The sequence below is a fragment of the Ceraceosorus guamensis genome (assembly GCF_003144195.1).
Source record: "Ceraceosorus guamensis strain MCA 4658 unplaced genomic scaffold IE81scaffold_201, whole genome shotgun sequence".
NCBI lineage: Eukaryota > Fungi > Basidiomycota > Exobasidiomycetes > Ceraceosorales > Ceraceosoraceae > Ceraceosorus > Ceraceosorus guamensis.
Window position 1 is genome coordinate 1 of NW_020290196.1, and position 10,076 is coordinate 10,076.

The 10,076-nt window shown below is 57.4% G+C and overlaps 3 protein-coding genes across 3 annotated transcripts; 1 reads left to right on the top strand and 2 right to left on the bottom strand.

Annotated features, from left to right (window-relative positions):
* Positions 1-2,015: 2,015 nt before the first annotated feature.
* Positions 2,016-5,458, bottom strand: IE81DRAFT_350804 (hypothetical protein; the record flags this gene model as incomplete). The annotated part of the gene is made up of 2 exons (XM_025516604.1): positions 2,016-5,044; positions 5,146-5,458. 2 exons carry the CDS (start codon positions 5,456-5,458, stop codon positions 2,016-2,018), a joined length of 3,342 nt encoding a protein of 1,113 aa, XP_025365879.1.
* Positions 5,459-6,042: 584 nt separating this feature from the next.
* IE81DRAFT_91776 (hypothetical protein) lies at positions 6,043-6,655 on the bottom strand. Its single transcript, XM_025517743.1, has one exon. It carries the CDS (start codon positions 6,531-6,533, stop codon positions 6,189-6,191), a length of 345 nt encoding a protein of 114 aa, XP_025365880.1. The 5' UTR covers positions 6,534-6,655; the 3' UTR covers positions 6,043-6,188.
* An 813-nt stretch (positions 6,656-7,468) lies between these two features.
* On the top strand, positions 7,469-10,076 carry IE81DRAFT_327211 (HlyIII-domain-containing protein). The gene is made up of 3 exons (XM_025515046.1): positions 7,469-8,031; positions 8,133-8,939; positions 9,018-10,076. The coding sequence occupies exons 1-3, from the start codon at positions 7,624-7,626 to the stop codon at positions 9,993-9,995; spliced, it is 2,193 nt and encodes a 730-aa protein (XP_025365881.1). The 5' UTR covers positions 7,469-7,623; the 3' UTR covers positions 9,996-10,076.

Sequence of the window (10,076 nt, forward strand, 5' to 3'; positions counted from 1 at the left end):
GTAAGGCAAGGGATGTCAAGAGACTGACACGGCGATAGTGACGCTGTCTCTGTCACTCACAGACGTTGCACTTGATTTGGAGGCTTTGGGGAATGCGGTTGAGTCGAACCAGCGGCGTATCGCCCACAGCTGACAGAGCGGACGGCAAAACAGCATTGGGAAGCGGCATGATGTGGCGTTGCTTGTTGAAACGAAGAGGTGGCAGATGTGGGGGGAGGGGGGGGGGATTAGGCAGTAAATGTCGGTGACGATTGGTATGCTTACAGATGAAGCGCGCTTATCTATGTCTTTGATGATCAACGGGCTAGGATGATGACTGCACGCGCGCAGCGGGTTGCGAACGTATCAGAAGCGAGCTTGCGAGGTGTGTCTGAACGATGGGTTGTATGCGTTTGCGCACACACAAGGGACAGCCTACCGTAAGAAAGGCGAGTCGAGTGTCGGGCTGAGCGAGAGCCAAAGGAAAGGAAAGAGGGAGCGGGGGGGGTTGGGTGGGCGAGGGGATATGGGTTTGCACAGGTTGGACTGAGCGAGTCGAAATGGCCCTGTTGGAGGGCTGATCGGTGAATGGAGGTAACTTTCTCTCAAGCGCGAATCGGCCGAGTGAAGAAGTTGTAGGCGTGCGAGTGTGAAACGCAGAGAAAAGCACAGTCGAGGCGAAGAGAAGAGCGCTCTTTGTGCAGAAAGCTGGGGCTGACTATGTCGAGCGCGGGGACAATTAAGGCGTGTCGGTTGTGGGCGCGCGCGCAAAGCGTAGCGTGGCGTAAGGGCGGTGGTGGTGGTGGTGGTGATGGTTGTGATGATGATGATGATTCAAGAGGATGAGAGACGCGCGTGGCGCAAACAACCACCGCTGCGCTCACACACACCCGCCCTTGCCAACGAAAATTCCACCATGCAATCAATTCACCATTCGTATCGCGCACCTTGAACACGCCACGCTGCGCTGCGCTGCGCCAACCCACAGCCCGGGCCGGTGCCCGCGACCGTCAATTCGTGACTCGTACGCGCGCGCGTGCTGATGTCTGCTCCAACCGATGACTCCGCGGCGCATACACATAGATCGGCATACAGCATCATGCTGCACCGCGCGCGAGTCGTGAGTGAGTACACGCCCGCGCCGCGCCGCGAGCACCGCGATCCATGTGCTGCATGGCTCCTAAAATCATCAGAAATGCAGTCAGCTGGCAGAGTATACTTTCGGGTAAAGCCGCGGCAAAAGCCTAGCTAGGCTACAGCTCGATGCATGCATGCATGCTCATCAGCAGACCGAACTCTTGTGCCTATATGCATGGGGGTCAGCCATGCGTGCATGCAGGCAAGGCAGCGAGGGTTGATGGAGGCGTGCCATGGAGCAGCTCGATCATGCAGCCTGCGCACCCCCACGCCGGCCGCGGGACCCGCGGAGGAACTGCTGTACACACATGCAGCTAGCGCACGAGCTTGATTGAATTGCCCTCGCGCGACGATTCAACAGCGTCAACCAGACCGCGTTGGAATTCGTGATTTGGGCTCGATCGCGCGTCTGTGTATAGAGTGAGAGCACGTGCGAAAGATCTAGGAAGCACGTCATCCCCGCCCATCCATTTTCCATCGCGGCCTCCCCCGCATGCTCCCAATCAGAATGTCACAGTCGGTCAAGTTTCGCTCTACGTCATACAGAGCGAGCCCAGCTCTCAAAGACCACGCACGCATCGCGCAACAACAGTGTGAGTCTTGTAGTCACGAGTGGGGGGAGGCCATGCGTGGCAACGGCTCGTCAAAATCGTAGAAATGCTTTTTTTTGTGCTGTGGTGGCGGGCGGTACTTTTACATTTCGTGTCGTGGTCGGTTTCTCTACGTTCGTAAGACGTGCGAGCAGGAGAAAGGGGGACGGACGACTGGATCGAGTGATCATTGTGAGGCTCAAGCTCGATGATCTGGGACGCGTGGAAACAAATGGTCGAGTCTTTAGTCCACCACGGCAGGCGGATGTGTGTACGCCGCAGTTCGCGCCAAGACCAGCGAGCGGTGTTTCACGCTTTTCGAGCCTGGAAAACGAGGACGTTGCACTCGATTCCAAAAGCCAAAGCAGCCTGAGCAGCGCTTCCCGCCACTTTACCAAGCCTAGCAAGCGTCTCGTGCCGTCGCTGTTGCGCCGCCTCTTCTGCTCTTCTCTGCGCAAACTTCTGCCTGACCAGCTCGTCCACTTCTCTTCTGAAAGAAGAGGGCCTTTGAGATACTTTGCCTCGTCCGATGATCAGCAGGTCCGATGAGCCTCCTCCACACCCTCCCCCACCTCGACCTACTACACAAGTCTGCACGTAGGTCAGAACAGCAGCAATGGATGTGCCCGACGCAGATCCAGATCCAGAATCAGCCGAATGCTTTTGCTGATCCACTTCCAAGAGTATAAACGTCAACGTGCTCCCGTTGGTCATTCGCTGTGTTCTCACAAACGCGGGCGCAAAGTCATCGGCGCGAGCCGCACCGCTGTGAGCAGTACCTCTCGCAGGCTTTGCGGGCGCAAAAGCTTCCTTCTCCTCTTCGGGCGTGATCTCCGGTGCTGCAGCTTTGCTCGGCTCGGCTGTGTGGCCTTCCGTGTCCACCTCGCCCACGCCCTGCTCGAACAAGAAGCGAATGTCCTTGCGTGCCGCATCCGGTTGAGCGACCGTCTTGAGATTGACAGTCTGGTGGTGCGTCCTTTCCGCTTCCTCCTCAGACTCTCCGGCTCTAGAAAGGAAGCCTTCGCCGCTTCGTGAACCTGCTCCTTCTTCTTCTTCTCCGTGAATGGACTCCTGCTGCCGTTGCCGCCTCACAAAGTCCCAGTCGGCTTGCTTTGAAGTGACGCTGCTCAATCCAGCAATGACGACGACATCCAGTACTGTCGAAGCTGCCATTTTCCTAGCCAGCGCCACCGCAGCTCGATCGTCTCTGCCGCCCCAGAACGGAACGACGACGCGCTTCCTCGTCTGGTCGAGCTCGAGCGCTGCTAATGCTCCCTGAGCTTCAGCGCTCATCGAACCTCTCGACGAAGGAGTCCGATCGGCCCGGGGCAGGCATTCCATCGCGTGAGGCCCGATCAAGATGCCCGAGCTCTGCTTTACCTCTCTGAAGAGGCGAGAAGGTAGCCCATCAGCTCCAGCGTCCAATCTCCAAAAGCTCCTTTCGCGATCTTCATCTTCCTCCTCCTCATCCTCGTCATCGTGCTGCTTCGTACTCCCAATGTGAGCCGCAGCGGCCAGGGCACTAAACCATCCGGATTTCGACTCCGAAGAAGGAAAGACAGAAGGTCGATGGCTGTCGTGAGCATGCTCCGACAATGTTTGCTCCCACGGCAACAGAACAAGTCCATGTCCCAATTCGCCCGACGCGCCAAGTTTCGAGCCTCTAGAGGTCGCTAAGCACTGCTGCGCATGCCTATTGGCCTCGACGAGCGTGCTCAGCATGTCTTCCTCCGGAACAGTGTAGACATCTCCGCTGACGGCGTTGCAAGTGTTTGCCAACTTCAGTTTGGCCGATGCCAAGGTCCTCGTGCGCAGCAAGGCGTCGCTGGAAGGCACGCCTTGCAGAGCAGTGCAGCATCGCACCGAAGCCAAGAAAGGGTCCGACCTTCCTCCGCTCTGCGCCGCAGTGCCAGCCGTCAAGGTTCTCAAGATGCTGGCAGTGGTGTACTCGAGCGGCAACAGGCGAATCAGGTCGAGCGCTACCTTTCCTGAGCGGCTATGCGCTTGAGACGCTGACTCGACGCATTGGCCAAGGGTGAAGACCAGTCCCAGCAAGCCGTCCAGAGAAGGCGAAGTGGAGGTCAAGGCGGCCGAAATGACAAAGTCCTGCTCAGCATCGTCGGACGAGCTTTGCTGCTTCTGCGCATCACCCGTCTTTTGCATCTCGCTCGCTCGAGGCTTGCCGAGATCGGATGCATCGCCCAAAGTTTCCTTTGCATCTGTACCTCCTGCTCTGCTCCTCGGATCGCCATAGATGTACAGAGAAAGGGGACGCACGGTGACGGTAGTGGCGAGGCAAGCGAAAAAGATCATGGCGTAGACACGAGGGCTGATGACGCCAATCTGCAAGCCCACTGTGAGGATGACGAGCTCGATGATGCCCTTGCTCTGGGCCAAGCTAGCTACGAACATCGACTCTCGCCACGAAAAGCCCGCCACGCGAGTGAATGCAGACGTGGTGAGGAATTTGGACGCAAACGTGGCCACGACCATCAGAATCGTCAAGCCCCACGTCTTGCCGTCGTTGAGCAGCTTGAAGTTCACTTGGCCTGCGCTCGTCGCGAAATAGAGGGGAAGAAGCACGCCATTGGCGATCGCTTCCACGCTCTCCGTTACTCGCACCGCAAGGGCTTGATGCGGAATGGCAATGCCAAAGATGAGCGCGCCAAGGATGGGATGCAGGCCAGCGATCTGGGTGACAAAGGAGCTGATGAGAGATCCGACAATGACAAAGGTCAAGAGACTGTTGGGCACCTTGTTCTCCGAACCCGAGGTGGGTCCATCCAGAGAAAAGTGCGAATGTCGTATCCAGAAGAATGTGAATGGGCGCACGACGAACCACAGGAAGACGGCGAGCGCTACGCCGATGAGCAGCTGATAGAGGGCGTCGATGCGCGAAGAGCCCGACCCGCCGGCTGCGAGGGCCGATCCCAGAGCGAGGAGGACGTAGCCTATGAGATCGTTGAGCGCACCAGCTGCTATGACGACGCTTCCCAATGTAGTGCTGAGCAGTTTGAGCTCGGCCACCACTCGACTGAGAACGCTGAGAGATGTGACAGCCATGGTGGTGGCCAAGAACAGCATAAAGGTGGTGAAAGTGGCAGATGTTCCGCCTTCCACGTCGTAGATGAGCTTGGATACGCCTGCTGCTATGCCGAAGGGGATGGCCATGCCGGGCAAAGCTATGAGGGCTACCTGTCTGGCATAGCGCACTATCAGGTCCACGTCCGTCTCCAACCCGACGAGCAGCATAAAGATGATGAGACCGATGTTGGATGTGAGGGTCAGCATGCCCGACGATGCTGACGACATGATCGTGTCGGTGAAGCGCGGAATGTCTTTTTTTTTTGCGTCAGGGGAGACGGTGGCGAAGGGGATGAGCGACGCGCAAGCGATTGGCGCGCAGACTGACTGGATCCACGCGGACCGACCGACTCACTTCCAAGCACCGTAGGACCCAAGCACACTCCTGCCAGCAGTTCACCCACCACCTTTGGCTGGCCGACAAACTGAAACGCGTATCCCAACAAGGTGCACAAGGCGATGATGAGCATCGTCTGGGCCAGGAAGAGGGCGAATGTGGCGTTGGTGGAAGCCAGCTCGAGGGATTGCAGCTTTGGCCCCACCAAGGTAGAGTTTGGCGAAGAAGTGGAGTGAAAGATGCCATAGTGAACGACGGGAAAGATGAGGTTTGAGGTGTTGAAGGTGCTCCCAGGGAGGACGGGGAATGCGGTGAGGTAGTCGTCAAGCATCGTGAAAGGCCGTCAAGGGCGAATGAGATGCAGTCGTGATTAAAGTGGTAGCATGTGGTGGGAGAGCGTGTGGTGCGCAATCCTGCCTCTTCGAGAACGTTGGGAGCGTTCAGGAAGCGCAAGTGTATGCGCTCAAAGCAAGCGGGACCCACGCGATGCCTCTTAGCGTGCCCCGCCCCCCTTTTCCCCAAGCCATTCTCCAGCGACGGGAGCAGTCAGGATGTCGATGCAGACAGATCCCTTGCTGGTGCGCCACTGGGATTGCGCTCCTTCGTGCGTCGTCGGCTACGATTGAGCGCGGTGCTCCTTGCGACCGGATCACTTGACCTTTTGCAGGCGCTTTGTTGTATCGCCCAGAGAGCCAGGCGTTGTTTGCGGAATGTAAAAGAAGCGCCTTCAGACCAATGACCACCAGATACGCGCTTGGCTTGGCAAGGGTGAGCGAGATGGGGCGCAAAGCTTGTGACGAGATGGTGGGGCGATAGCATGCGCGATAGCAACGAGTCACGAGTCACGAGTCACGAGTCACGAGTCACGAGTAAGCTCGAACAGAGTTAGCGACCCGCTCTCTCGTGTCTCGCGTTGCAGGTATATAAACGATTATTTGTGTTGCACGCGCGCCCGCACAATCACGCTTTTCCGTATACGTGTGTGACCCCTGCGCGGCCATGCTGGCGATATACAAGTCAGAGTGAGTGATGGACCTGCTATTGTAGCTGTTCTTGCACGGTTATACAGCTGCTGCTGCATATGCATTCCGAACGCTTTGAATGCGCAGGTCCGCGCGGTCATCAGCTGCCATCATCATGGGCGGACACGGAGCTAGAAGCGCGGGGCATGAGCGAGCGAGCGAACGAGCGCGATTATATAGCGAGAGAGAGGTGGTGCGGCATATATGGCGCAAGATGCAACAGTAGCTTAATAAACGGCTGTGTCGGCGTCTAGCTGGTCCATGCAGCATGCATCCTTCTACTCTACTCACGACTACTTCCAGCGGATAGCCCCACACAGCGACCGCAGCAAGAGCGGGCCCCTGAATCATTCTGCTCCTCGTCTGCCTGCATGCATACATCATCAGCAAACTGCCAACCGCAAGTCACGAGTGCGCAATCAAGTTGTGAAGAGGTACCCCTCGTGGACAGACAAGCATAATCGAGTCGAGCGGCGCAGTATAGGGCGTTCAGCTACATAGGCACGCATCGCAAGCAGCACCACATCATCACGAATTCAGCCACCGCCCCCCGCGGCCCGCGCACCTCAAAGATCTTGATAAGCGCCTTTTGCCGGCGGTAAGGCGCAGCTCTCTGCATACAGCATCTGTCAGCAAGCGAGCGTGCAGCGTGCAGCGTGCAGCAGTGACCAAACGGCATGCATGCATGCAGCAGCCCAGGCCAAATGTGAATCACCGATTCCTACACACACGTGACCCGGCACTTTTCGCGAGAGAAGAACATTCTCGACTTTTGATCAATCTTTTCCAGCAGAAAGCGCCACCGTCTGCCGGAATTACCGCGCGCGCGTGCCCCCTACCTAACACACGACTCGTGATTGCTGCATGGCTGCCTGCCTGCCTGACTAACTGACTATAGCTGTATCTGCCTGACCGAGTGCCTATCAACCGCCCTCGACGCCACCCACGACATTCACGATTGGCAGCAGCACGCACACACGCATCAGCAGCGCCAAGCAGACAGCTAAGAGGGAGAGACCTGCATACAAGCAAGCATGCAGCTGAAACTAAGACTGCACCTTCACCTGCACAGCCCGAGAGAGCAGCAGCAGCGCGACTGCCAGTCTCTCAACCGATCGAGAAGCGCGCATCCATCCCTTCGCAATTTCTCGGAGTTCTGGTCCTGGGCCGGCCTTTGCGTGCATCGATGCGCATATCCAATTGGTGGTTGAATGCGCGTTTGGGTGCGTGCGTACCGTACAGCTTTGGGTGCGATTTGATTGATTGATTTGGGCGTGAATGCGAATCTGAATGAATGCCTGCGTCGGTTGGGTTGTGCAGACGGAGTGAGTGCATGCCGCTGATCCTCATCCATCCATCCATCCATCCCACTCGTGTCTTGACCCTCCACCATATCCGCCATCTACCATCCATTCTCCCCTCACTCACTCAACCGCTATCCGAACGGCCGGCCTCGCTCAGGCAAGCTGAAAGCATGGCATCTTCTTCCTCGCACCCCGCGGCGGCGGCGACGAGGCTGGTGGACCAAGAATTCGAGTCCATCTCATCAGCAGCTCCATCAACCTCATCCACCCTTCACTCCCCCGCACCTCGTCCCGTCTCTCCTCGACCAGCCACACGACGACGAGCCTCTCAACCAGTCTATCCCATCTCTCGTCCTCTCACGCCCCTATCCATCGCTTCTGCAAGGCTCAATCCGGACAGTAGATTGGAAAGGTATGCTGCTGCTGCTGCTACTGCTACTACCGGTCCTGCGCTTGGCTACTGCGAGTCCGATGGCGATGGTTGCACAGCAAGCGGAAGCACATCTCACTCTGGCTCGGAGGATGAGGACGATTTAAATTGGAGCAGACGCAAAGGTGCGACGGACAGCTTCGAATATGTGAGTGTATGCGGGTGTTGGTGTCAAACAAGCGCATTGGCTGGATATCGAAGCAAGCCTTTTCCTCCTCCTCCTCCTCCTCCTCTCTCCCACTGCCTCAGCTCGACCTTTCGCTGTCGGTACCTTACACCCTCGTCACCATGAGAGCATCGCTCTTGCACCAACTATCAGACGTCGAGTCGCGCGTCCGCTTGCTCGTCTCTTCCTGGTCACCGCGAGCTGTGGACGTGTCGGCAAGTGCGGCAGCAGCCAAGACGTTGGCCACGTTTCAAGCTCAAGCAGCAGCCATTCGAGCAGACGCAAAGAGGTTGACATTGATGCTACCTCGCGTACCTGCTGGCCTCAACACTGCTCCTCTGCCTCGACTCGCTGCGAAAGGTCAAGATTTCTTGTCAGAGTGGGACACGCCCACTCTTCCCAAAATCGCTCTGCCATCCTTACCAATGGCTTTGCCTGCTTGGCCCGCTGTTCCGCATTTCACATCCGTAGCGGCTCAATTACCTGCCAACGGAGCTTCCATCTTGGCAGCTTTGCAAGATCGACTGGAAGCGATGCAGAGCGCCTATGCCGCCCTCACCCTTCGAGACCTATTCAGCAGCGCCTCTGAGTCATCGCAGGATGCAAGCGCCGCATCCCATGCGATCAACAAGATCTCTCCAGGCTCAAAAGATGCGACGGATGCTGCTTCGGCTGCGGCGCACAGCCAATTGGATATCTTGTTGGCTAGATTGAGAGCGACGGGAGAAGAGGTCAGGGCTAGAGGCCATGCGAGGGCTAGCTCGGTCGCTAAGAAAGCCAGAGAGATGGAGGATGCTGTCTACCACGCTGCGCTCGAACTTGCGGGTCAAGGTCAGCGATTGATTAGGTATGAGAACTTGCCCGAATTGTGGAAGAACAATGAGCACATCGTGAGTGCAGGCGAGGGGTCGCGCGGCTGATGGGGCTGCGCAAGCTGAGGGACGCCGCTGCCCACATCGCACGAACAGCTCTCTGGCTATCGTTTCATTCCCTCTCAAAACTTTGGCGCACTCTTGCGCTCGACTTTCGAGATTCACAATGAGACGGGCAACATTCACTCTCACCTGCTCGGAGCAGTCATCATCATTCCCCTCTTTTGGCCCTCTAAAGGATTGGATGCGGATACGACGCCGATGGACCGACTGGTGCAGACATTGTACCTCGCGGCCGCGCTCAAATGCCTCGTGCTCTCCGTATCGTGGCACGTGATGGCCGGTTGTGCCAATGCTTGCTGGTTCGAGCGATTTGCCTGTGTGGACTACACGGGCATCGCTTGGCTCGTAGCAGCGAGCGTATGGACATTGGTGTACAATGGCTTTTACTGCCAGCCCAACCTGGCCATGTTCTACTCTCTCACCACGCTCATCGTGGGAGCTGTGGGAGCAACGGTACCTTGGGCAGCATGGTTCAACGAGCGAAGCAACAAGGGCTTGCGAATCGCAGTCTTTTTGACCATGTGCTTCACTGCGCTCGCCCCTTTTACGCACGCAGCATTCGAGCACGGTCTGATCAAGACGCTGCGATTCTTTGCTCCCATCGCTCCGAGTCTGCTATGCTACGTAGGCGGACTGATGTTCTACGCCTTTCAATTTCCAGAACGCTATGCGCCCGGCCGCTTCGATATTTGGGGACACGCGCATCAGATCTGGCACGTGGCCATCGTGGGCGCCATCTTGCTGCACTATCGAGCCGCGCTCATCTTTCATGCCAACAGGTTCGACTTTAGCTGCACGGCCCATCCTTCTTCGGAACTCTTTTCGGGCAAGGCGACGCTCAGCCTTGCGGGTGCCAGGTTGCTGCAGAAGGCGGGCGGTCTGCAGGGAATAGATGGGCTGAACTTGGCGGATCATAGAGTGCACCAGTGGAGGAGGGTGCTGGGCGCTTTGGGCGGTGGAATGGTCGGTAAAGTTTGGGATGGCTTTGTCGATTGGACACAGACTTGGTAGTCCCGGGCACGAGGAGGTCTTCTTTTGCCCCACTCTCTTCGCTTCTGCGATCGGTTTCCTCGCCTCGCCTCGCCTCTTCAG

Excerpts from the sequence above, each read along its gene's own strand:
- IE81DRAFT_327211 (XM_025515046.1), top strand. The coding sequence starts at position 7,624 with ATGGCATCTTCTTCCTCGCACCCCGCGGCGGCGGCGACGAGGCTGGTG. Across the intron at positions 8,032-8,132 it reads CGACGGACAGCTTCGAATAT|CTCGACCTTTCGCTGTCGGT; the intron begins GTGAGTGTATGC and ends CCACTGCCTCAG. Across the intron at positions 8,940-9,017 it reads GGAAGAACAATGAGCACATC|CTCTCTGGCTATCGTTTCAT; the intron begins GTGAGTGCAGGC and ends TCGCACGAACAG.
- IE81DRAFT_91776 (XM_025517743.1), bottom strand. The coding sequence starts at position 6,533 with ATGATGTATGCATGCAGGCAGACGAGGAGCAGAATGATTCAGGGGCCC.